At 37.3% G+C, this 27,787-nt stretch overlaps 1 protein-coding gene across 7 annotated transcripts in view; it reads left to right on the forward strand.

Annotated features, from left to right (window-relative positions):
- PCDH15 (protocadherin related 15) overlaps nucleotides 1-27,787 on the forward strand; it is a gene marked incomplete at both ends in the record, with an annotated part of 696,762 nt that overhangs the window by 526,982 nt on the left and 141,993 nt on the right. For all 7 annotated transcript variants that reach the window (XM_082673500.1, XM_082673497.1, XM_082673498.1 and 4 more), the window contains one exon: nucleotides 4,904-5,020. In XM_082673500.1, coding sequence (XP_082529626.1) covers nucleotides 4,904-5,020 — 117 coding nt within the window. The remainder of the gene's footprint in view (nucleotides 1-4,903; nucleotides 5,021-27,787) is intronic.

The following is a 27,787-nucleotide window of genomic DNA, read 5'->3' on the forward strand; positions in this document are numbered from 1 at the left end:
TGATAGGACTAATTTTCCAAAGAATGCAATTTGGAAAAAACTTTATTAGGTTTTAGTGAAAATAACTATTTGTAGGGTTAAATATTGAATAAGTTGTTTAAAATGTACAAATACGACTGCTGAAAGTCTCTTTTTACCAAAAAAAAGCTTCATAAATAATTATAAAAATTATCTTCAGGGAAATAGATTAGAATCATGCAGTGTTTAGAAGCTTGCAAGGTTGCCAAGATAAAATTGTAGTAACTAGTTAGAAGAATTCTTAAAAATGTAAAATATTTTTGGAAAGAGGTATTTAAAATTTTATGTGTGGAATTTTAACGAAAATCCTACTCAAGTCATTTTATGTATAATCTTCTGATGACTTTGCCAGTTCCCTTTCTCCTCACCTGCAAGTAGCAGAATGATGCCTTTAGGATCCGACATACCAGAATTAAATCTTAGCTCTACCCTTTATTAGCTGGATAATCGTGAGCAACTTAATTTCTCTAAGCTTCAGTTTCCTTATTCTAAAAATAGGAACAATAATAATAATAGCTAACATCTGTTTTAGACAAATTAATTGAGATGATAAATCTAACACACTTAGCATAATGTCAGATATACAGTAAAAATAAACCATATACATACGCACATACATATATATAATTGTGATGCACTTTTGAGGAAGTCTGAAGTAGGGTGATGTTACTTGAATTGATGCTCAAATATTCAAGCTTAGAATGTGCACATATTCTCCCAATTGACCACAGTGTCATGGCTTGGAAAAAAAATCCAAAAACCTATCAACTGCCTTCCCCCTATATTACCATTCCAGTTCAGAGAAACTAGATGGGAATGGAATTTTGTATTAAATTAGTGGGTTTGTCAACATTACACAATGTTAACCTCTTCTAATTTAACCATCAATTTTGAAGGACTGTTTTACCTGCCAGAGTGCATGAGTGTTGAGGCAGTTTGTTCAGGTAACAGAGATGCATCCTATGTGAAATTTAAACTCCTTACTATATATTCCCATCACATCCTTATACTTTCTCTTTCATAACATCCATCACACTTGCTAATATTTATTTATTTTTTGCTTTCCACACTAAACTGTAAGCTCAGTACCAGCAGGCACTGTATCTTTCTTGGTGGTAACCATATCCCCAGCACCTAAAGTACTACCTAATGCACAGTGGGAGCTCCATCAATGTTTGTGATACTGAGAGCTATAGTGTACATTTTGCTACTTGTGGCAAAGTGTAACATTGATTACCTTACATTAGGGATAATACTATCCCCCAAGAATCCAGAAAAGCTTCAAACTCAGAAATAAAACCAATCCAAAACAAAAAACAAATTTAGGCAGCTAAGAAAGAATCTTCCCAGTACAGGTTTTGATCCAAAAACAAAAAAGAACATTGAGGTAAGTTTGTAGCTTGTGTATAAGAGAGCCCCATGCAAAACATAAAAGGAAAGATTTGTTTGGTTGGCTGGAGATAGGGCCTTTATGACCCTATGTGGCAGAATCACAAGAGAAGGTAGAGAAGTCAGAAAAGACAGAAAGGCAAGTAAAGAAACCAAGACGGAAGAAACAGCAGAAGGTAGATAATATTAAGAAAAAACAACTGAAACAGTAAATAGAGGGTGTCTGGTAGTGCAGAACAGAACTGGTAACAGGCAGAGGAAAAAATCAACTGTGTCGTCTGCCAAGGAAGAGGAGGCATCGGCTCCATAAGCCTTAAGGGATTTCAGAGGGCAGGGCAGCCAACGGTTCTATGTGGCTAGTGATAACACTAGAGGGTACTGTAGGAGCCATTCCACCCACTGGCACACACCATCTGGTCTCCTCACAGAGCATGCATGAGAGCTTAAGATGAGGGCTGACGTTCTCTATATTTTCATCATTTAAAGAAAGATGATCGGAATATAACTAGTTAGTACTCTTCTGTCAGGAAAAAAGCCTCTTATCCAGAACAGCTTTCAGCCTATGATTCCAGAAATTAAAAATTCTGTCATCTATTTCTCATCGCTTTCAATAGAGAACGCGCCATTAATTTGTAAATTCACCAGCAAGTTCCTGTCTTCCTGGTATGCTCATTAAAAAGGGTTCCTTAAATCTACTCTGTGGTCTGTCAAAGCAGAAATGGTTTCTGTGATTATTTTAGACTTGAGTTTAGAAAATAAATAAATGAAACTCATATTTTCTTCCTCTTAGATAACTTTCTTCAGGTGCAGTTTTCGTTGCTTGATACATGGAAACTAATTATGCGTACTTGTACAACAATCTTTTTTTCTAAGAAGATCAAGTCTTAGTTCAAGATGGTAATATTCAGAATACTCTTTAGAAACATGAAAAGTAATTTTTGTTCAGACCAACAAAAAGTATAGCCACAGAAAGGAAACTTAATAATAAAATTGTTAACAAGAGAATAGAAAATGAAATTTTCTTTCTGTAAATACTGCCCTCTAGTGGAACAGTTGGCAACAGACTAGGGCTTGCGTTTGGAGAGTGGAGTTTATCCTTAATTTGCTGCATAGTAGAGCATTTGTACAGAAGCAGATTTATGTACAGTTTTCTTCAGACATCCCTGGAGCATAAATATAATGAAGTATTGATTATGCTCTTTGGCATTGCATTTCAGTAAATTCTCTAATCTGAAATAATGCATCATGCAAGAACTGTGTGCAACTGGCTACACAGCTTAGCCACAGTGAAAGATTGTAACCTCAAAATATGTACAATGTACCAGAAGAAGAAACACAGCTACAATAACTGTATTGATTTATTCTTTACGTTGTCAGTGGCAAGCATACCAAAGGGGGATACCAGTCTTTTAATGTTGTTCAATTATTTAGGTTTCTGTATAATCAGTTTGTGAAGCCAGGTTATAAAAATGTCCACTGTGTGTTCAGTTAGAAGGTGATCGGTGACTACTTTCCCGGCCAAAAAATAAAAAGACTACTGTACTCAACACTGTCAGCGGCTGTATTGACATAACTAGGAAATCACATATTATTTTTTTCCCCGAAGAATTAAGATTACATTAAGATTTTTAATGTCCCCTGGGGGGGGCGGGAGAAGAAAATTCATAGGAATATATTGAGTTTATGTGATTTGGGAAACTCATGTAGAGAAAAATCACAGTTGGGCTCCTTTTCTAACCTTCAGAAGTTATAATTTAGGAGTGCAAGAGGAGTTCTACCCCTTTGGTTACAAGACTCACTTGTTAAAATAATTGGCACTCTTGAAAGCAGGAGGAAGTGTGCATGCAAATGTTTTATATATTCACCCCCTGCCTGAAACCTCAAGATCAATACCCTCCACTCTCCTCATTATAGAGAACCAGTGCTTCCTAGGTTTATTTACTTGTTCAGATTCTAAAGCTCATCATTTATAAAGGAAGTCTTTTTCATGTAGAGGCTGTGAATACTACATGTCAAAACAGAGAAAATGATGTTTTTTATTTTTCAGTTTTGCTTACAGCTCAAGGTCTCCAATTTTTACTAGAATCTACAGGGTTTTTCAGATTCACGACTCAGAAGTCAGCTCTATTGTGAACATAAAAGCAAGCTCGATTTGATTGTAATAGTTAATTATCCTGACCTCTTTGCAAAAAGAGGTGTTTATAATCAGTTAATTTGTGTGTTTCCAATTTACATTGTGCAAAAAAATTGTTGTATCAGAGCAAATATCAAAGACTGTAGAATAATTTTCTTCTTTTGTTTTTAACGTCAAGTGAGAAAAAGATGACAGGGAGAATAAGATAACTAACAAGTTTAGTTTGGGGCTCAAATATATTTGACCAAAAGTGCCCCCCAAAATGCAGGGTGCAATGATTATTTTTTTAAAAAGTAAATTTAGGAAAGATAAATCAGCCAGGTTAATAAACATTATTTTTGAGAAAAAAAATGATTTGAAATTCTCCATCAAAGATAAAATGTTTGAGAAAAACATGGTCTTGCTCTCAGGAGACCAGACTAATAAGTGGTTTTGCCAAATAAGTAGATTAATTTAGGCGACGTTGCTAAGCTATCGGCAGAATCAGTAACTTTACCTGTCAAATGGCAGTTAAGTGGCAAATTCAGGAACATCTTTTCTTGAGCCACCACACTGTCCCCAGAGCCTAGCATTGGGTCATAAAAATGGGAGGAACCTGATAAATATCATTTAATGAATAAACATAATAGCAATGCATTTATATCATGGAATTGTGAAAATTTAAAGGATGCATATAAATCACTTTGAAAAATCTTTAAATAAATTAAAATTGTTTTCTGACTGGGAACATGTAGCCTATGTGTCATTATTGTAGTGTGGTGCAGGGAAAACATCCTTTAATCATTTTATGTTTGTAAAAATGTAAGATGGCATAAAAGGATATTTCACAATTTGCATTTGAAATGTTCTAATCATACTATTATGCTAAGTATATATATAAAGAATTTGCAATTGCAACAGAAACATTAAAGAGCTTTCTTTAAAAGCACCAACAACAAAACAAACAAAAATACTGTCTTCTACACCTGTCTCATAGAAGGGCACCTTTTATGAACGTTTTCCTACTTTTCAAAGTTCAAAACTGCATCATACCATTAGAAGTACCTTTAGAGAAAACTTCACACATCACTCCAAATATCTGAAAGATGTATTTGGAGGAGCACAGGGTGTGTGACAGACTCTTTACTTGAGTAGAATGGCCTTTGGTAGAATGGGGCAGGTATCACACACATTAATATTGTATAGGAACTCTGGCAGTTTCCTCTGGGGTGCCATTCTGAAGTGAGTGTAATGGAATTGAGAGGATGGAAGGCTGACAGTGGCAAACGGGTTGTGTGATATGAAGAGATGGAGCTGGTCTAGTCACTGTGTACCTCACCTGGTTTCAACAGAAGCAACTAAATTCTTAATTGTGTTTTACAGGATATGAATGATTATCCTCCAGTATTTAGTAAACGGATCTACAAAGGGATAGTGGCTCCAGATGCCGCCAAGGGTACACCTATCACAACCGTTTATGCTGAAGATGCAGACCCTCCTGTAAGTAGAAGACGTTGATTAACACCCTGAACTAAAGTGAGAAAAATCTTTAACACTTATAAATGACCCAGTTCCCAAGACAGTGCAGTGAGTCTGTGTGAGTTCCACTCTGTTCACTCACATACATTTGATGTACTCTTGCCTGTTGTATCCACAGGTACAAACCATATTTCAAGCAATTATTATTGAACTTAGACAATTAGGGATATGGTTTTTGTTTTACTGGGATTCAACATTTACTATTTATCAATTTATCTAGTACTAATGATAAATATGTATAGAAAGAATTGTCTACATTTGTAATCAATATCATTCAGGTTCTTTATTTAGAATATTGTAAGCTGAATTTAGCCTGGATAAATTTTATCCTTAGGTATTTTACATTTTATTCATATTTTGTTAGCAAACACTAAATCAACATATGACATAATATTATATTGAATGTGTTAATTTTGGTAAACTAAAGTTGTATTGCTTTTAGAACATATTTAATAGATTCTTTTATTATCCAGAATTTCAGGGCATCTTTTGAGATGCCCTAAATTGTCTTTCAAGACAGGGGGTTCCTAATTAAAATATTATTATAGCAGAAGTGAGGTAAATTTTCCTGAATATTGTTTCTTAAGGTATTAAAAATAACATATAAAACTAATAGGGCTTCCCTGGTGGCGCAGTGGTTGGGAGTCCGTCTGCCGATGCAGGGGACGCGGGTTCATGCCCCGGTCCAGGGGGATCCCACATGCCGTGGAGCGGCTGGGCCCGTGAGCCATGGCTGCTGGGCCTGCGCGTCCGGAGCCTGTACTCTGCGACGGGAGGGGCCCCAACAGTGAGAGGCCCGCGTACCGCAAAAAACAAACAAACAAACAAACAAAAAAAACCTAATAGTACCAGTATAAAAATGCTTTCTGTAAATAACTTGAGGGTGTTATAGGTATTAACTATTTATTCTCATAATAGCTGAATGATGAAGATTTGAATTTTTTACCTTGGGTGAGCTTGAAGTACAAGTCAGTGGCTGATATATTCTAGAAAAATGTTAAAAGTGTTAAACCATTTTAGAAAAGTAAGAAAATAGAAAAAGACATCAATTTTATAAGTGATTTAAAAATTCAGTTTTGTGTTGCTAATATAAACAGTATTTATGTAATGCTATTTATTTAATAAAATATAAATGGCAATCATAACATTTTTCAGCTTCAGTTGTGACAAGCCATATAAAGTCTTTTGTGACTATGACGTCTTGAAAAATAATAATGTTAACATGAAAGCAATGACCTTTCACTCAGAAGTTCCTTTTCTCAAGTGTGTTAAAATGTCTTTGAAACTGATTTATTGAATCTTGGGAAATACGACAGGCAAAATTTCATAGCCTTGGACATACCAATAGAGATGGTCGATGTGAAATTGGTGTTTTGTCTGCTTTTTAAGTAAACTGTCAGAGGTACAAAATACTTTGAAATTAGGACTACAATTCAGTTCTATTCAAGATGTGTTTTGAGCACCAACTCCATAGTAATCACTGTGCTAACCAGGTTTTGCTGTCCAGAAACTGACAATCTCATAGGAAAAGCAGAACTGCACATAGAAACTAAAAAGCACTGTATTGAATGAGCGTACATGTAGGGGAGGAAAACTTTTCCTTTCTTCCCCTCTAGGCTCTCTGGCTGGTCTAATAATTAAATTGACATAAGACAGATTAACAGGAGAAAAACAAATTTAAATTTGTACCAGAGCTCATAAAAATATGATGCTCAAATAAGTGACTAAAGTAGGCAGCTTTTATACCTTTTAGACCAAGAAACAATACATTTGTGAAGAACCGACAAGATGAAGGGGTTTGGGCTTGGGGTAGTATTTTAGTAAAGAAGTAAAAAGGTTTGCTTACACGGCCTTCTTGTCTTTGAATTCCCTATCTCTGGTAGTAAGGATTTCTTCCTTTCTCCTGGTGCAGGCAGGATACCTTTCACATGGGAGATTTATTTCCTGCTTTCAGGGGGACAAAGAGGAGTCAGAGTGTCCATCTTATACTGACTGTTTCTTAAGTAACTTTAATTCAAAATAATCAATATACCCAAGTGGCATATTTTGGGCAGACTGCCGTGAACCCTGTCATAAGCCAACACAGCATCTTAAAATACTAATATTTCTAAGAAATTTTCATTAGCACAGAATTTAAGATAGTGTTAAGCTTAATGGCACTAATGATGAGAGACTAAAAGTAGGCCTGCTGTTTACCTATGTGGGATAGACCTCAAAGCCTTAGCATGGATGGCAAAATCCTCACTTCACATGTGACACCGTGACCTTAGTACCTAGTTTGACATTCAGTCACTGCACTGATGTGAAAGAAGCTGTCTTGGTCTGTTGTCTGTTTTCTAAATAAGTTATATTACTTCTCTACAGTATTTACCTAGAGAGAAGGCCTCCTTTTTACTCCCTAAGCCCGTTTACAGAAACTTAGCAGGCTCAAATGCTATATTTCTTTGGAAGAAGCTCTGAGGTTTGCATTCCTAATAGTATTTTTTTTTGAACAGTTAATGTCTAATGCTGGCTTTTCAGTATATGAAAGGTGGATGCCAGTCATTCAACTGGAATACTGAGCATGCTTATTTCAGCTAACAAATATAAATTTTATCAGACTTAGTTTCGATCCTTGAAACACTAGCAATCGTTTGGAATAACTAGTATTCAGCATTAAGTTTTCCATCATTGCTGCAAATTGTGTCCCTTAAATTAGCATAGTTACAATTTGGGTGCACCTACACCAATCTGTAGGTGCTCAATAAAAGCTCAATTCCATGAAATTTTTAAGAAAATAAAAATGATACAGCTTTCAAAATGTTATGACTGAGTTCACTTTTATTATTTTATGTAAGTACCACAAATCAAAATCAGTATTTTTTGGATGAGCTTGCCAAGTGTTTTCTATTCTGTTACTATTGTAAATATTTATTAATTAGAGGAAGATAGTTTCAATTTCATATCCTTCAGGGCTCTTATGTCAGTTCCACTACTTAGGGCTGTGAGTATCTATGGGTAACACTGTGTTTATTTAATGGTCTCTCTTCCAAACTAGAAGGTAATTTCCTTGAGGGAAAGAATCCAAACTTATTCCAGTTTGTTTTCCCACATCTAATTATGTTTGGTACTTAGTAGCAAATGCTTGTTGAATAACTGAATAAATGAATAAATAAGCAGTTATTTCTGTGCTCTTTAGAATTGTCAAAATGTGCCAGATCTTCAGAAATTTAGTTATTTGTGACCCTGGGCAAGTTTCTTATTGTCTCCAAGCCTAAGTATAGCCATTTGAGGGCTGTAAGAATTAACTGCAGTGATATATATATATAATGCTAAGCGCTGCTTCTGTTCCCTCATATAAGTAGGTATTTTTACAATTCTGCAATAATAATGTGCATCTCTAGAGGTTGACCACATCTTTTTCAAGGCATCATGTTTCTTGCGAATGAAATGAGAACCACCCATTTTAAACTAGAAAATTGCAACCACAAAATATCAGTTGGAGAAATGGGTAAGGTCTTAAAGCCAGAGAGAACATTCTTGCCAAACGTAAATTAAGAATTATAAAATGCATGTTGTGTAAACCTGAAGTGATCTAGAGGTAGAAAAACATCTTCCAGGGATTTTTTTCCCCCTGAATTAAAGCTGTTAGGACTTTCATTTTCTGCCTTGCTTTTGTGACACCATTGACATTATGTAGTTCACCGGAGACGTGTATAGTGAATGACTGATCATTTTGGATATTAAAAATTGCTAACCTTTTCTTTCTGCTCACTAGAGACTTCTCACTCCAAACTTTCACAAAACAAAACTGCAAGTTTAATTTTCCATTTGCATATTTTTATTCTTTCTGAAGCTGTGGCCAAACCCCATGATACAAGAGGTCTCTTTGTGGGCAGGGTAAATGCCTCACAGAATAGTGTCCTTCGTGAGCATATAGACGTGGAAAAATTTGGATAAATAAATGAAGCTTGCATTTTGCTAATTTCCAAGAAGTATGGAACCCACGGAGGAATATCGTCTCGTTGTGTCATTCTTTCCATTTAATGCATTTGAGGAATTTATAAGATTCTTGTTTAAAGTAAGTCAGTACTTGGAGCATGTTTAATATTAGCAATTTTGACAAACTTTCTTATTTGCATATATTCATGTGAGAAATATTTATATATTGAAGACTTCTTTTTTAGGTTTCAGTATCAATTTATGAAGTGAATGTGCTCCATGAAAAAGATCTTGTAAGTTCTCATAGTAACTGGCTTTAAACATCAATGAGTATTCTCACTACACATTTTTTTTCAGAAAGTATTTTTATAAAGGCATAATAATTGCAGCTGTGAGGTAATTTTTTCCCCCTCTGCTGAGATTTTGAGAGCTATACTATCCTTTCAGAGTACAGACAAGCTACCTGAGGAATTATTATTATTTACGTCTTTATTGGAGTATAATTGCTTTACAATGGTGTGTTAGTTTCTGCTTTATAACAAAATGAATCAGTTATACATATACATATGTTCCCATATCTCTTCCCTCTTGCGTCTCCCTCCCTCCCAGCCTCCCTATCCCACCCCTCCAGGTGGTCACAAAGCACCGAGCTGATCTCCCTGTGCTATGCGGCTGCTTCCCACTAGCTAGCTACCTTACATTTGGTAGTGTATATATGTCCATGCCTCTCTCTCGCTTTGTCACAGCTTACCCTTCCCCCTCCCCATATCCTCAAGTTCATTCTCTAGTAGGTCTGTGTATTTATTCCTGTCTAACCCTTAGGTTCTTCATGAAATTTTTTTTCTTAAATTCCATATATATGTGTTAGCATACAGTATTTGTCTTTCTCTTTCTGACTTACTTCACTCTGTATGACAGACTCTAGGTCTATCCACCTCATTACAAATAGCTCAATTTCATTTCTTTTTATGGCTGAGTAATATTCCATTGTATATATGTGCCACATCTTCTTTATCCATTCATCCGATGATGGACACTTAGGTTGTTTCCATCTCCGGGCTATTGTAAATCGAGCTGCAATGAACATTTTGGTACATGACTCTTTTTGAATTATGGTTTTCTCAGGGTGTATGCCCAGTAGTGGGATTGCTGGGTCATATGGTAGTTCTGTTTTTAGTTTTTTAAGGAACCTCCATACTGTTCTCCACAGTGGCTGTATCAATTTACATTCCCACCAGCAGTGCAAGAGGGTTCCCTTTTCTCCACACCCTCTCCAGCATTTATTGTTTCTAGATTTTTTGATGATGGCCATTCTGACCGGTGTGAGATGATATCTCATAGTAGTTTTGATTTGCATTTCTCTAATGATTAATGATGTTGAGCATTCTTTCATGTGTTTGTTGGCAGTCTGTATATCTTCTTTGGAGAAATGTCTATTTAGGTCTTCTGCCCATTTTTGGATTGGGTTGTTTGTTTTTTTGTTATTGAGCTGCATGAGCTGCTTATAAATTTTGGAGATTAATCCTTTGTCAGTTGCTTCATTTGAAAATATTTTCTCCCATTCTGAGGGTTGTCTTTTGGTCTTGTTTATGGTTTCCTTTGCTGTGCAAAAGCTTTGACGTTTCATTAGGTCCCATTTGTTTATTTTTGTTTTTATTTCCATTTCTCTAGGAGGTGGGTCAAAAAGGATCTTGCTGTGATGTATGTCCTAGAGTGTTCTGCCTATGTTTTCCTCTAATAGTTTGATAGTTTCTGGCCTTACATTTACGTCTTTAATCCATTTTGAGCTTATTTTTGTGTATGGTGTTAGGGAGTGATCTAATCTCATACTTTTACATGTACCTGTCCAGTTTTCCCAGCACCACTTATTGAAGGGGCTGTTCTTTTTCCACTGTACATTCCTGCCTCCTTTATCAAAGATAAGGTGACCATATGTGCGTGTGTTTATCTCTGGGCTTTCTATCCTGTTCCGTTGATCTATCTTTCTGTTTTTGTGCCAGTACCATACTGGTTTGATTACTGTAGCTTTGTAGTGTAGTCTGAAGTCAGGGAGTCTGATTTCCTCCAGCTCCGTTTTTCGTTCTCAAGATTGCTTTGGCTATTCGGGGTCTTTTGTGTTTCCATACAAATTGTGAAAGTTTTTGTTCTAGTTCTGTGAAAAATGCCAGTGGTAGTTTGATACATCTATTTGTATCATCTTTGATTTCTTTCATCAGTGTCTTATAATTTTCTGCATACAGGTCTTTTGTCTCCTTAGGTAGGTTTATTCCTAGATATTTTATTCTTTTTGTTGCAATGGTAAATGGGAGTGTTTTCTTAATTTCACTTTCAGATTTTTCATCATTAGTGTATAGGAATGCCAGAGACTTCTGTGCATTAATTTTGTATCCTGCAACTTTACCAAATTCATTGATTAGCTCTAGTAGTTTTCTGGTAGCATCTTTAGGATTCTCTATGTATAGAATCATGTCATCTGCAAACAGTGACAGCTTTACTTTTTCTTTTCTGATTTGGATTCCTTTTATTTCCTTTTCTTCTCTGATTGCTGTGGCTAAAACTTCCAAAACTATGTTGCATAAGAGTGGTGAGAGTGGGCAACCTTGTCTTGTTCCTGATCTTAGTGGAAATGCTTTCAGTTTTTCACCATTGAGGATGATGTTTGCTATGGGCTTGTCATATATGGCCTTTATTATGTTGAGGAAAGTTCCCTCTATGCCTACTTTCTGCAGGTTTTTTATCATAAATGGGTGTAGAATTTTGTCGAAAGCTTTCTCTGCATCTATTGAGATGAACATATGGTTTTTCTCCTTCAATTTGTTAATATGGTGTATCACGTTGATTGATTTGCATATATTGAAGAATCCTTGCATTCCTGGAATAACCCCCACTTGATCATGGTGTATGATCCGTTTAATGTGCTGTTGGATTCTTTTTGTTAGTATTTTGTTGAGGATTTTTGCATCTATGTTCATCAGTGGTATTGGCCTGTAGTTTTCTTTCTTTGTGACATCCTTGTCTGGTTTTGGTATCAGGGTGATTGTGGCCTCATAGAATGAGTTTGGGAGTGTTCCTCCCTCTGCTATATTTTGGAAGAATTTGAGAAGGATAAGTGTTAGCTCTTCTCTAAATGTTTGATAGAATTCGCCTGTGAAGCCATCTGGTCCTGGGCTTTTGTTTGTTGGAAGATTTTTAATCACAGTTTCAATTTCAGTGCTTGTAATTGGTCTGTTCATATTTTCTGTTTCTTCCTGATTCAGTCTTGGCAGGTTGTGCATTTCTAAGAATTTGTCCATTTCTTCCTGGTTGTCCATTTTATTGGCATAGAGTTGCTTGTAATAATCTCTCATGATGTTTTGTATTTCTGCAGTGTCAGTTGTTACTTCGCCTTTTTCATTTCTAATCTTATTGAGTCTTCTCCCTTTTTTGCTTGATGAGACTGGCTAATGGTTTATAAATTTTGTTTATCTTCTCAAAGAACCAGCTTTTAGTTTTATTGATCTTTGCTATCGTTTCCTTCATTTCTTTTTCATTTATTTCTGCTCTGATCTTTATGATTTCTTTCCTTCTGCTAAATTTGCGGGTTTTTTGTTCTTCTTTCACTAATTGCTTTAGGTGCAAGGTTAGGTTGTTTATTCGAGATGTTTCCTGTTTCTTAAGGTAGGATTGTATTGCTATAAACTTCCCTCTTAGAACTGCTTTTGCTGCATCCCATAGATTTTGAGTCATCGTGTCTCCATTGTCATTTGTTTCTAGGTATTTTTTAATTTCCTCTTTGATTTCTTCAGTGATCACTTCATTATTAAGTAGTGTATTGTTTAGCCTCCATGTGTTTGTATTTTTTACAGATCTTTTCCTGTAATTGATATCTAGTCTCATAGCGTTGTGGTCAGAAAAGATACTTGATACAATTTCAATTTTCTTAAATTTACCAAGGCTTGATTTGTGAGCCAAGATATGATCTATCCTGGAGAATGTTCCATGAGCACTTGAGAAAAATGTGTATTCTATTGTTTTTGGATGCAATGTCCTATAAATATCAATTAAGTCCATCTTGTTTAATGTATCATTTAAAGCTTGTGTCTCCTTATTTATTTTCATTTTGGATGATCTGTCCATTGGTGAAAGTGGGGTGTTAAAGCCCCTACTATGAATGTGTTACTGTTGATTTCCCCTTTTATGGCTGTTAGTATTTGCCTTATGTATTGAGGTGCTCCTATGTTGGGTGCATAAATATTTACAATTGTTATATCGTCTTCTTGGATTGATCCCTTGATCATTATATAGTGTCCTTCTTTGTCTCTTCTAATAGTCTTTATTTTTAAGTCTATTTTGTGTGATATGAGAATTGCTACTCCTGCTTTCTTTTGGTTTCCATTTGCATGAAATATCATTTTCCATCCCCTCACTTTCAGTCTGCATGTGTCTCTAGGTCTGAAGTGGGTCTCTTGTAGACAGCAAATATATGGGTCTTGTTTTGTATCCATTCAGCCAATCTGTGTCTTTTGGTGGGAGCATTTAGTCCATTTACATTTAAGGTAATTATCGATATGTATGTTCCTATTCCCATTTTCTTAATTGTTTTGGGTTCGTTATTGTAGGTCTTTTCCTTCTCTTGTGTTTCTTGCTTAGAGAAGTTCCTTTAGCAGTTGCTGAAAAGCTGGTTTGGTGGTGCTGAACTCTCTCAGCTTTTGCTTGTCTGTAAAGGTTTTAATTTCTCCATCAAATCTGAATGAGATCCTTGCTGGGTAGAGTAATCTTGGTTGCAGGTTTTTCTCCTTCATTACTTTAAATATGTCCTGCCAGTCCCTTCTGGCCTGCAGAGTTTCTGCGGAAATATCAGCTGTTAACCTTACGGGGATTCCCTTGTGTGTTATTTGTTGTTTTTCCTTTGCTGCTTTTAATATGTTTTCTTTGTATTTAATTTTTGACAGTTTGATTAATATGTGTCTTGACGTATTTCTCCTTGGATTTATCCTGTATGGGACTCTCTGTTCTTCCTGGAGTAGATTAACTATTGCCTTTCCCATGTTAGGGAAGTTTTCAACTATAATCTCTTCAAATATTTTCTCAGTCCCTTTCTTTTTCTCTTCTTCTTCTGGAACCCCTATAATTCGAATGTTGGTGTGTTTGATGTTGTCCCAGAGGTCTCTGAGACTGTCCTCAGTTCTTTTCATTCTTTTTTCTTTACTCTGCTCTGCAGTAGTTATTTCCACTGTTTTATCTCCAGGTCACTTATCCGTTCTTCTGCCTCAGTTATTCTGCTATTGATCCCATCTAGAGTATTTTTCATTTCATTTATTGTGTTATTCATCGTTGTTTGTTTCACCTTTAGTTCTTCTAGGTCCTTGTTAAATGTTTCTTGCATTTTGTCTATTCTATTTCCAAGATTTGGGATCATCTTTACTATCATTATTCTGAATTATTTTTCAGGTAGACTGCCTATTTCCTCTTCATTTGTTAGGTCTGGTGGGTTTTTATCTTTCTCCTTTATCTGCTGTGTGTTTTCTGTCTTCTCATTTTGCTTATCTTACTGTGTTTGGGGTCTCCTTTTTGCAGGCTGCAGGTTCGTAGTTCCTGTTGTTTTTGGTGTCTGTCCCCAGTGGCTAAGGTTGGTTCAGTGGGTTGTGTAGGCTTCCTGGTGGAGGGAAGTAGTGCCTGTGTTCTGGTGCATGAGGCTGGATCTTGTCGTTCTGGTGGGCAGGTCCACGTCTGGTGGTGTGTTTTGGGGTGTCTGTGGACTTATTATGATTTTAGGAAGCCTCTCTGCTAATGGGTGGGGTTGTGTTCCTGTCTTGCTAGTTGTTTGGCATAGGATGTCCAGCACTGTAGCTTGCTGGTCCTTGAGTGAAGCTGGGTGCTGGTGTTGAGATGGAGATCTCTGGGAGTTTTTTGCCATTTGATATTATGTGGAGCTGGGAGGTCTCTTGTGGACAGTGTCCTGAAGTTGGCTCTCCCACCTCAGAGGCACAGCACTGACTCCTGGCTGTAGCACCAAGAGCCTTTCATCCACACGGCTCAGAATAAAAGGGAGAAAAAGTAGAAAGAGAGAATTAGTAGAAAGAAAGAAAGAAAGAAAGAAAAAGAAAGAAAGAAGCGAGGGAGGGAGGGAGGAAGGAAGGAAGGAGGGACGGAAGGAAGAAAAGAAAGGAGATTAAGTAAAATAAAGTAAGATAAAATATAATAAAGTTATTAAAATAAAAAATAATTATTAAGAGGAAAAAAGAATTAAAAAAAAAATGGACGGATAGAACCCTAGGACTAATGGTGGAAGCAAAGCTATACAGACAAAATCTCCCACAGAAGCATCCACATACACACTCACAAGAAGAGGAAAAGGGGAAAAAATCATAAATTTTGCTCTGAAAGTCCACTTCCTTAATTTGGGATGATTCGTTGTCTATTCAGGTATTCCACAGATGCAGGGTATATCAAGTTGATTGTGGAGCTTTAATCCGCTGCTTCTGAGGCTGCTGGGAGAGATTTCCCTTTCTCTTCTTTGTTCTCACAGCTCCCAGGGGCTCAGCTTTGGATTTGGCCCTGTCTCTGCGTGTAGGTCACCGTAGGGAGTCTGTTCTTCGCTAGACAGGATGGGGTTAAAGGAGCTGCTGATTTGGTGGCTCTGGCTCACTCAGGCCGGGGCGGGGGGAGGGAGGGTCATGGCGTGCGGGGCGGGCCTGCGGCGGCGGCAGAGGCCAGCGTGACATTGCACCAGCCTGAGGCGCGCCGTGCGTTCTCCAGGAGGAGTTGACCCTGGATCCCGGGACTCTGGCAGTGGCGGGCTGCACAGGCTCCCCGGAAGCGGGGTGTGGGTAGTGGCCTGTGCTCACACACAGGCTTCTTGGTGGCGGCAGCAGCAGCCTTAGCGTCTCATGCCCGTCTCTGGGGTCCGCGCTTTTAGCCGCGGCTCGCTCCTGTCTCTGGAGCTCCTTTAAGCAGCGCTGTTAATCCCCTCTCCTCGCGCAGCAGTAAACAAAGAGGTAAGAAAAAGTCTCTTGCCTCTTCGGGAGCTCGAGACTTTTTTCCGGACTCCCTCCGGGCTAGCTGTGGCGCACTAACCCCTTCAGGCAGTGTTCAGGCCGCCAACCCCAGTCCTCTCCCTGTGCTCCGACCGAAGCCGGAGCCTCAGCTCCCAGCCCCGCCGCCCCGGCGGGTGAGCAGACAAGCCTCTCGGGCTGGTGAGTGCCGGTTGGCCCTGATCCTCTGTGCGGGAATCTCCCCGCTTTGCCCTCCGCACCCCTGTTCCTGTGCTCTCCTGCGCGGCTCCGAAGTCTCTGCCAGCGAAGGGGCCTCTAGTGTGTGGGAACCTTTCCTCCTTCACAGCTCCCTCCCACTGGTGCAGGTCCCGTCCCTATCCTTTTGTCTCTGTTTATTCTGTTTTCTTTTGCCCTACCCAGGTACGTGGCAGGGGTGGGGGTTTCCTTGCCTTTTGGGAGGTCTGAGGCCTTCTGCCAGTGTTCAGTAGTTGTTCTGTAGGAGTTGTTCCACGTGTAGATGTATTTCTGGTGTATCTGTGGGGAGGAAGGTGATCTCCGCATCTTATTCTGACACCATCTTCCCGGAAGCCTCAGATTTGGAGGCTGGAAGTCCAAAGTCAAGATGGAGGTGGGTTTGGTTCTTTCTGAGGCATCTTTTCTTAGCTTGCTGGTGGCCACTTTTGCACTATGTCCCCATGTGGTCTTTCCTCTTTGTGTGTACGTGCCTGAAGTCTCTCCTGAGGAATTATTTTTAAAGTGATTGCACAGGTGGATTTAACATCCTTTTTCTGTCATTTGAGGATACTTTTGTTGATCTCTAGAGAGTAAAAAAGATGGTCAGTTTTTCTTTTCCATGATGCATGACTTAAAATGTCATGATGTCACCAAATAATGCAAGGTAATTATGGCGATATTCTCAAAATGCTTAACCCTCTGCCTAGTCATTATGTTGCAATCTATTAGCGGAGGGCATAACAGTAGAATAAAAACAGCATCGTCTTTATCCATGATTTGCTGTTTGCTGCCTTTGTGTGCAATAGTTGAAACTGTTCAGGGCTAGGAGTGTCATAAGATTGTATTTTTATCTCCAGATAATATGGCTGTTCTGTATTATTTTCCATTGCTATATCTGCAGATCTGTTTTTCATCACTCATCACATACTGGTTTGTGTTGTTTTGCTGTATTGATTTAGGTTATTGCTAGCAATGTAGCGTAAACTCTGGTTTTAAAGATCAGTGCCTAATAACCACATTTGCCGACCCTGGAGCATGTTGGGGGAATGTATGTAGCTCAGTGGGTTTTTTCCTTCACATCAAAGCTGTTAGGGAAATAATCAAGAACTATTTTCACGAGTCATGTCTGCTTGTGAATATTGAAATGAGGTAGCCCAGCCTGAGTCCCTTTGGTCTCACATACTTAATTAGAAAAAATTCACACAATGAAACAGTTGGGACTTGATCTTTAGAATGACAGTGGGTTATAATTAGATTTGAAAGTGTAAATGAATACAAAAGACAAGGTTTTATGAGACAGTTTATACATGATTATGTCTAGAAAAGGCTTATCTAAGTGTTTTAAGAATCTGTGTCATTTTCTTTTGTTTTGTGGCTTATAGATTCTTTTCAAGACCAAATATACTGTTAACGTTACTTGAGATCAATATTAGATTTAACTGTTTCAGATGCAAATACTTTTCTTCTAATTCAGAAACTGCAATGCCTATCAGGGCTAACAGGGTGTTTTTCTTTTAAGTAGTGATGTTTATAAAATTTAGGTTTTTTTTAACCTTTACAAAAGTGTCATCCAGTGATATGTCTTTTTTTTTTTTTTTTTTGATGAGAATAAACCTCATGGGATTAGGATCCCAATACGTTGCAACAAGAGAGGTTTCCAAGGGAATTGAGTGAAATATAACAAGCTGCCTCTGGGGCTCACTCATAGGTCTCCCTTATGGCTTAAATAATGTGCTTTATTTTGAATTTCTTGCCAGAGGAAATGGGAAGAGACCCTCTAAAAGAGTATCTTGGCTTCTTATAATCTGGATTCTTGGCTTTAACACCCTCAAAGCCATCCTACTGTTATCTTCAGGTCTTATCATTACCCACTTCACAGTTCTTCCGTATCCTTGAATGCGTGGACAGTAGACCAGCAGTCAAATGTGCTTGTTGCAACATGGACACTTCGTAATACTGTTGAATCAATCAGCCAATAAGAAAACATTTATGGTGGACTTAACAATAAGAATATGACACTATAGAGCCATGACAGTGTGTAAGAAAGGTGCCAAGAATAGACAAGTGAATGTGTCCTGGTGTAGTCTGAGCCTGCTGTGGACAGGAACTCAACTTTTCCAGAATATAGGAGATTCATTTAAGTGAGAGTAGAAGAAACTAGCAGAGGAAATATATTCAAAAATTACAGAGTCGAAATATTCATCATGTGTTCATAAATTTGGGTAACATGATTTGAACTATGATTCAATTAGTATCAACTACTTAAAAGAACATATTAGGGCTGTCTTAGAGACTCATTTGTAGACAGGAAATGCAGCAGATATGGTTTTACAAACCCATTTTATTATATAGAAAATGGAAGCTTACTAAAGACTTACAAACAGGGCGATGACAGAATCAAAGCTACATATTAGAATATTTATTTCCTGTGATATGTAGTCTTCATTGGATGAGATAATAAATGAAAACCAGAAGATAAGTTAGCAGCTATAGCTTTCATTTAAGTATGAAAAAAACAAGGTGGACAAGGGAAATGGAGAAAACAAATACTTAAAAGCCATTGAAATGGAAAAATTAATAGTGACTGAGCAGGATGGTTGAAGATCACAGACAGAATAAAAGCACAATCAAAAAGTGAATCAAGAGTTTCTAGCTGGAGTGTTAAAGATATTCATGATCTTAGTTGATAGAAATAAGATAGAAAAGAAAGCCATTTAAGGAGAAAATAATGAGATCAAACTAGGACAAATTAAATTTTAAATGATTTCAAAATATCTAAGTTTATCTACAGAATGATGGAAGTTGTCTGATTTCCTTCCCTGAGCAAGGAGGCTCAGAGGACTAAGCCAGGACATGACTAGTGAAGGAGTAATACTCACCAGATCTACCCAGGAATCATAGTGCCAGAGCTGGCAGGAAGCTTATCTCTTTCCCAGAGTTATACGTGCCTCAAACTAAAGAATACATAGCCTCTAGTGCTGACAGGAGGCTGGAGGCAGATGGCAGGATGGTGCCAAGATTCCTTTGCACAGATGAACAATATGAAGAAGTCCATGAAGAAGTCCTGAGGCAGATACTGGGTTGCCACAGCTGCTTTGATCTGAAGCCAGGATGGATCAGGTAGAAAACATGGGATTAGGAGCACAGGAAAAATTGTGGAAGAGGAAACACCTAAATGCAAGCTGAAGCTATGAGAGTAAATAACATGCTCCAAGAGAGAAAGCATAATCAGATAAAACAAAAACTTGGAAATAAATCCTCAGGTTATGCCCTTTTGAGGATGGGCCAAGAGCTGAAGTGTGGAAAGAGTGAGAGAAAAGAAAGACTAAGAGCATAGAAGAGCAGTCTGCCAGTGATGTGGTTCAGAAGAAATTTTCAATGCAGAGAAAGAAAATAAATGGTAAAGGGTTTTTTTGTTTTGTTTTGTTTTCTTTTTTTTTCCAGACAGGGCAAGGAGAGTGAAATCAAGCTAAGTGAAGGACCATTGTTCTGTTGATTAGAAACTCATGAGTAACCTTCATGGTAAATTGGCCTCTGCTCTCCTGCAGTTTCCTTACCCTTTGATTTTTCATGTGTCTGAGTTATTTTGGAGTGTAACATTTATATATACATCATTTTTGCTTTTGTTTTTGAGACTATCAGTTTATTATTTACATTTTCTTTGAAGAATTACTTATGTGCATTCTCCACAGAAATTATTTATGGAATTTAAATTATATTTCTTGGACACGTTTACAACTACTTAGAGTCTTGGGTTCAAACTTCTGCCCTTTAAAAACATACATAGGATTTTCCACTATTTTCTGGTTTTTAACACTGTAGAAGTATTAGGCTATATATATTTTTTAATTTTTAGGTTTTTGTTTGTTTGTTTCTGCTTATAAGACTCCCTATTCCGGAACTTAAATGTTTTCAGTAGTAAATATTTAGATATCCCTTGCTCTGTATTAATGTGTCTGGTATATGATGGCCCCTTGCAATCTGCAAACTTGTGTATGTAGTTCATCAGCCCAGGAAAGATTTACATGGCTTCAACAGTAAAGGTTTTGGAGTGAGACTGGCTGGTTTCTACTCCTAAAGTTCCTACTGACTGCTCTTGTGGCCCTGGACAATTTGCTTAGTCACTCTGCTCCTTAGTTCTCACATTTGTAAAATGAGAACAAAAATAACATAAATGAAACTTTATACCCTTTGAACAGCAACTCTCCATTCCTCCCTTCCCCCAAGTAACCACAATTCTATTCTTAGCTTTTTTCAGTTTATTTTAAATACCTCGTCTAAATGGAATCATGCAGTTATGTGCCATTCTGTGACTGGCTTATTTCACTTAGCATAATATCCACAAGGTTCATCCATGTTGTCACAAATTGCAGAACTTTATTATTTTTTAAGGCTGCATAATATTCCATTGTATGTATATGACACATTTTCTTTATCTACTCATCCACTGATGGACAGTTAGGTTATTTCCTTATCTTGGCTATTGTGAATAATGCTTCAATAAACATTGTAGGGCAAATACCTCTTTAAGATTCTGATTTCAATCATTTTTAGATACATGCCTAGAAGTGGGAAGTATCCTGTGAACTTCTAGCACAGCAGTATTTTATGAACACATAGCAATGAGAATGGAATGTAAGAACCTAATACTTAGTGAAAACAGTGAGAAAAAGAAAATAATACATTATGTAAAGTTAAAAAAAAACAGAAAACAAAAATGCACACAATAACATGAACTAGGTTTTCTTACTAAAATGCTGCATAGTTAACAATACCAAAATACCACTCATTCACTCTAAAAAAGATTTATATTTTTATTCATGGATCTTTGAGGCAGCTAGGGATTGGCTGGCCTTGGTTTCAGGCTGAAGGTTGGGTTGGACTCATGTCAATTCCACATGCCTCCTCCTTCAGGAATCCATTACTAAGTAGGTCTGCTCTTCACACAGTGAAGGACAGGAACACAGGAGAACTTTCCTAACCACATGATCACACGTAAAGCTTCTGGTTGTGTATCACAATTCTTCACATCCCACTGACCAAAGCAAGTCTCATGACCAAGAACAAAGTCAATGGGGCATGAAGTAGAGGAAAAAGAAGTGGATATTGCTGAACAATGATACCACAACAGTCTAGTTAAAAGACACTCTTTAAATGCATTACAATGGTTTTCTTTGAAGGGAAAAGGAGGTTGAACTGAGGTGTGAGCATGAAAGGAAATAGGGGAATGAGAGGTAAATATGCCTAGCAGATCCATTGATAAAAATGCTCCATAAACTATGGATTATATTTAACTTTAATCTCTGTCCCTGTGATCCAAACAAAGTACATATTCCTCAATGTTTATTGCATGTGTGTGCATCCAGTGTTATTTAAGCATCGTGCATTAAGTATTGAGGATTAAAATTGTCATGAAGCCTTAGAACTGTAAACTTAAAGACATAGAAATTAATCGAAACCAATCAAGTAAATAGAAATGACAAACTGAAACGCTCTAAGAAATATATCTTCAGGGTGCTGTAAAACCAGATGAGAGAGAGCCTGATTTTGTCTGGATTGTCAAAGAAGGAACGTTCTTGGAGGAAATGACTCAGAGCTGAGGTCTGAAAGATAAGGAGGTGTTTCCAAGGCAAAGTGGCATGGCAGAAAAATTATTCCCTAAAGCGGAAGAAAGAAAAATAGGTTTCAAAAACCAAAAGAAAGCAATTTTTTTCAGGAGGCTAGAGAGGTAAACCTGAGTCAGATCCTATGGACTCTGAAGGCATGAAAACAGTGCCAAGATTTCTTATTTCATCATAAGAAAACTGGGAGGGTTTCAAGGCGGAGAAAACAAATAACTAATTACTAACACCAGTTCAGGTTCGTACCTATATTTATGTTCCTTTGGTTTTGCGAGTTGGTTTTTGTGAGGGAAGTTGAATGTGAGCCCACTATTATGTTTATAAATTAAAAAAAACCTTATCTATATAAAGAAATTTTATAAGGATTATATTATTTGTTATTTGATGTCATTAGGTATTTAGTTTAAGTTTACCATTGAAAAACATGTTTCCCAAGAGAGATTGTGGTAAATAATCTTGCAGCAAATATTTCTTAGAATCTTTAATGGCTATGCTAATACCATATCTGCAGAAACTGAATTATGCATAGACATTGCATTAAATCAGTGACATCTGTCATAAGGAATTTGCCTATAAGAGTGATGACTCACTATGTTGTCAAAACATAGTAATCACTTCAGGTGTTAAAAATCAGGGAAGAGGAGAGAAAAAAGAAAAGCACAGGATCTTTTCAGTGATTACATGGAGAGTTTGACCTGTAGTTTTTCTTTTTTTAACATCTTTATTGGAGTATAATCGCTTTACAATGTTGTGTTAGTTTCTGCTGTATAACAAAGTGAAACAGTTATATGTATACATATATCCCCATATCCCCTCCCTCTTGCGCCTCCCTCCCACCCTCCCTATCCCACCCTTCTAGGTGGTTGCAAAGCACCGAGCTGATCTCCCTGTGCCATGCAGCTGCTTCCCACTAGGTATCTATTTTACATTTGGTAGTGTATATATGTCAATGCTACTCTTTCACTTCATCCCAGCTTACCCTTCCCCCTCCCTGTGTCCTCAAGTCCATTCTCTAAGTCTGGGTCTTTATTCCTGTCCTGCCCCAAGGTTCATCAGAACCATTTTTTTTTTTTTTAGATTCCATTTTTTTATATATGCGTTAACATACGATATTTGTTTTTCTCTTTCTGACTTACTTCACTCTGTATGACAGACTCTAGGTCCATCCACCTCACTACAAATAACTCAATTTTGTTTCTTTTTATGGCTGAGTAATATTCCATTGTATATATGTGCCACATCTTCTTTATCCATTCATCTGTCGATGGACACTTAGGTTGCTTCCATGTCCAGGCTATTGTAAATAGTGCTGCAATGAACATTGTGGTACATGTTTCTCTTTGAAATATAGTTTTCTCAGGGTGTATGCCCAGTAGTGGGATTGCTGGGTCATATGGTAGTTCTATTTTTAGTTTTTTTTTTTTTTTTTGCGGTACGTGGGCCTCTCACCGCTGTGGCCTCTCCCGCTGCGGAGCACAGGCTCCGGACGCACAGGCTTAGCGGCCACGGCTCACGGGCCCAGCCGCTCTGCGGCACGTGGGATCCTCCCGGACCGGGGCACGAACCCGCGCCTCCCGCATCGGCAGGCGGACTCTCAACCACTGTGCCACCAGGGAAGCCCTATTTTTAGTTTTTTAAGGAACCTCTACACTGTCTCCATAGTGGCTGTATCAGTTTACATTCCCACCAACAGTGCAAGAAGGTTCCCTTTTCTCTACACCCTCTCCAGCATTTATGGTTTGTAGATTTTTTGATGATGGCCATTCTAACTGAATTGAGGTGATACCTCACTGTAGATTTGATTTGCATTTCTCCAGTGATTAATGATATTGAGCATCCTTTTATGTGCTTGCTGGCAATCTGAATATCTTCTTTGGAGATGTGTCTATTTAGGTCTTTCACCCATTTTTGGATTGGGTTGTTTTTTGATATTGAGCTGCATGAGCTGCTTGTATGTTTTGGAGATTAACCCTTTGTCAGTTGCTTCACTTGAAAATATTTTCTCCCATTCTGAGGGTTGATTTTTCGTCTTGTTTATGTTTTCCTGTGCTGTGCAAAAGCTTTTAACTTTCATTAGGTCCCATTTGTTTATTTTTGTTTTTATTTCCATTTCCCTAGGAGGTGGGTCAAAAAGGATCATGCTGTGATGTATGTCAAAGAGTGTTCTGCCTATGTTTTCCTCTAAGAGTTTTATAGTGTCTGGTCTTACATTTAGGTCTTTAATCCATTTTGAGTGTATTTTTGTGTATAGTGTTAAGGAGTGTTCTAATTTCATTCTTTTACATGTAGCTGTCCAGTTTTCCCAGCACCACTTATTAAAGAGGGTGTCTCTTCTCCATTGTATATTCTTGCCTCCTTTGTCATAGATTAGGTGACCATAGGTGCGTGGGTTTATCTCTGGGCTTTCTATCCTGTTCCATTGATCTATATTTCTGTTTCTGTGCTAGTACCATACTGTCTTGATTACTGTAGCTTTGTAGTATAGTCTGAAGTCCGGGAGCCTGATTCCTCCAGCTCCATTTTTCTTTCTTAAGATTGTTTTGGCTAGTCGGGGTCTTTTGTGTTTCCAAATTGTAAAATTTTTGTTCTAGTTCTGTGAAAAATGTCAAACACTTGACAGCTTGATAGGGATTGTATTGAATCTGTAGATTGCTTTTGACCTGTAGTAGTCTCTTTTAAGGATAACTTAGCAGCTGGTTAAGATTCAATAAGAAGGAAAAAAAAAAAGAAAAAAAGAACCTTAAGTTATTATGGCTGCAATAAACAGTATAAACCACTTTACAGTAATCCCTTCTGCTAAATCATACTTAGGCGATTTGTGAATTACACTCTTACAAAATAAATCAGATTAGTTGCTTTCAAAGACATTGGCTAAAAGAATTTTGGAAACCACATCAGGGAGAAAAATCTTTGTGTACTTGAAAACAAATTACTTAATGTTTGTGTGTGATGATAATAATAGGTTTAGTATTCCCTGATATAATGTGATTGCCATTATTACGGAGAAAATTATATGGGTCTGAGGAAGTAATTTCTTGATAATTACATATTTAAGAAAAATGACTAATTCAACATATGCCCTCATATTAAGGACTTAATTATTTTGGTCCATTATGGTCTCATTGAAATTTCCTGCGTTTGCAACTTTAGCACATCTTTCATACAGATCTGCAATTACCTTCTGTAGTAATTAATTACATTCTCACCATCATAAAGTCAAAACATTTTGTGTTGAGCACTCACTGTAAGAATAAAAATAAAAAGTATAAAAATTGAGTAATGAATAAATAATTGAGATCTTAAGGTTTTATTTTTTATATAAATTTACTTTTATTGTGATACATAAATTTTATCAGTCTGTATAAATGTTACTTTTGATTTTAAAATTATAATGTAAGCACCAACATGACATGGTTTTTGTCTATCATGTTCCCATCATCTAGAAAAATTACCTCATTCAGAGTATCACTATATCACCATATTACTATATATGTATTAAATACATGATTATTCCAGTAGCATTGTCTCATACTAATATTTATTGAGTTTTACACGTGTCAAATTTAGTAGATAAAATGGCATCACAAAGTTGAAATCATGCCTTTCACTTTTGAAAACCATACAATATTTAAATAAGTCACATACTACCTCAAATCTTATTTGGAAAGAAGCCTAATACATGAACAAACAAATTAATTCATTTATTAATATGCGTCATAAATCATATCTTTCCTGAGGGCAGTTAGGCTTGGCAGACCTCTCCAGAGTCTCAGAGCTATTGAATAATGTCACTAGTGCCGGCATCTGTGTGTAACTAGGAAAAATGATATTGTACAGCAGTTACTTAACTTCTTTAAACCTCATTTCCATATAAGAATAATAAGACCATTTCACTGGATTAGTACCCAGGTTTAATGGAGAATGAAAGCACTTAGCCGATGCTGGGCACATAGACGTTAGTTAATATCTCCTCCTCATCATCCTTGCTTTCAGGGTGATGGCAAACATGCCGAACTTTGCCTCTGGTTTGGTACAAGACTTATATACTCATCATGTGTAAACCTTAGGATGTCAATGTCTGCACCCATGAAGTAATTCTGGTGTCACCTATGACACTATAAAATTTGAGAATAAAGTTTTCATAAAAACACCATACTAATAAGGTCTTTACAATCCCCCCAAATAAATATGTACATATTTTAATAAAGTTCTTTTCCCAAATTAGTATTTTATTTAAATAGACATCTTTAATTTATTTCACTTCGTAATGATACATATCTACTTTTACCTTTTTTTTTCTCTGACTTCAAAGCTCTTCCTTTATTTATTTGTTGAAAGTGACCTGAATGAAGGAAGCCCTACTTTGTTTTCTTATTAGGGATGTTTTGGGGAAAATAACCAAAGAATGATTGCAACATGTTTTGCAAAGTAAAATATGCTAGTGAAGAACTAAGAGTATTGCCCTGCTCCACAGGAATTGTGCACATGATGAACTTTTAGATTCACTAAACCAGTTTCTCTATTGTGTAATTCCTCCTCCTGTCACTGGCCTAAATATGCAGTGTCATCTATTATGTATTGTAACCTGTGCAGCTAGTTCTAATTCTACTGCTACTCAGATAAATTATGTTTAAAATTGAAGTCAATAATTTCTTTTTTTTTTTTGGCTACATTGTGGCTTCATTGCTGCACATGGGCTTTCTCTAGTTGCGGTGAGTGGGGACTGTTCTTCGTTGCGGGGGCTTCTTTTGTTGTGGAGCACGAGCTCTAGGTGCTCGGGCATCTGTAGTTGCAGCACATGGGCTTAGTAGTTGTGGTTCGCAGGCTCAGTAGTTGTGTGGCACGGGCTTACATCCATGGCATGTGGGATCTTCCGGGACCAGGGATCGAACCCATGTCCCCTGCATTGGCAGGTGGAATCTTTTTCCTTTTTTTTAACATCATCATCAGAGTATACTTGCTTTACACTGTTGTATTAGTTTCTGCTGTATAAAAAAGTGAATCAGCTATATGTATACATATATCCCCATATCCCCTCCCTCTTGCGCCTCCCTCCCACCCTCCCTATCCCACCCTTCTAGGTGGTTGCAAAGCACCGAGCTGATCTCCCTGTGCCATGCAGCTGCTTCCCACTAGCTATCTATTTTACATTTGGTAGTGTATAGATGTAAATGCTACTCTTTCATTTTGTCTCAGCTTACCCTTCCCCCTCCCTGTGTCCTCAAGTCCATTCTCTAAGTCTGGGTCTTTATTCCTGTCCTGCCCCAAGGTTCATCAGAACCATTTTCTTTTTTTTTAGATTATATATATATGTGTTGGCATATGGTATTTGTTTTTCTCCTTCTGACTTACTTCACTCTGTATGACAGACGCTAGGTCCGTCCACCTCACTACAGATAACTTAATTTTGTTTCTTTTTATGGCTGAGTAATATTCCATTGTATATATGTGCCACATCTTCTTTATCCATTCATCTGTTGATGGACACTTAGGTTGCTTCCATGTCCTGGCTATTGTAAGTAGTGCTGCAATGAACATTGTGGTACATGACCCTTTTTGAAATATGGTTTTCTCAGGGTATATGCACAGTAGTGGGATTGCTGGGTCATATGTTAGTTCTGTTTTTAGTTTTTTAAGGAAGCTCCATACTGTTCTCCATAGTGGCTGTACCAGTTTACATTTCCACTGACCCAACAGTGCAAGAGGATTCCCTTTTCTCTACACCCTCTCCAGCATTTATGGTTTGTAGATTTTTTGATGATGGCCATTCTTACCGGAGTGAGGTGATACTTCATTTTAGTTTTGATTTGCATTTCTCTAATGATTAGTGATGTTGAGCATCTTTTCATGTGTTTATTGGCAATCTGTATATCTTCTTTGGAGAAATGTCTATTTAGGTCTTCTGCCCATTTTTGGATTGGGTTGTTTGTTTTTTTGATATTGAGCTGCATGAGCTGCTTGTATATTTTGGAGATTTA

This window comes from Grampus griseus (assembly GCF_964374135.1).
Source record: "Grampus griseus genome assembly, chromosome: 16".
NCBI lineage: Eukaryota > Metazoa > Chordata > Mammalia > Artiodactyla > Delphinidae > Grampus > Grampus griseus.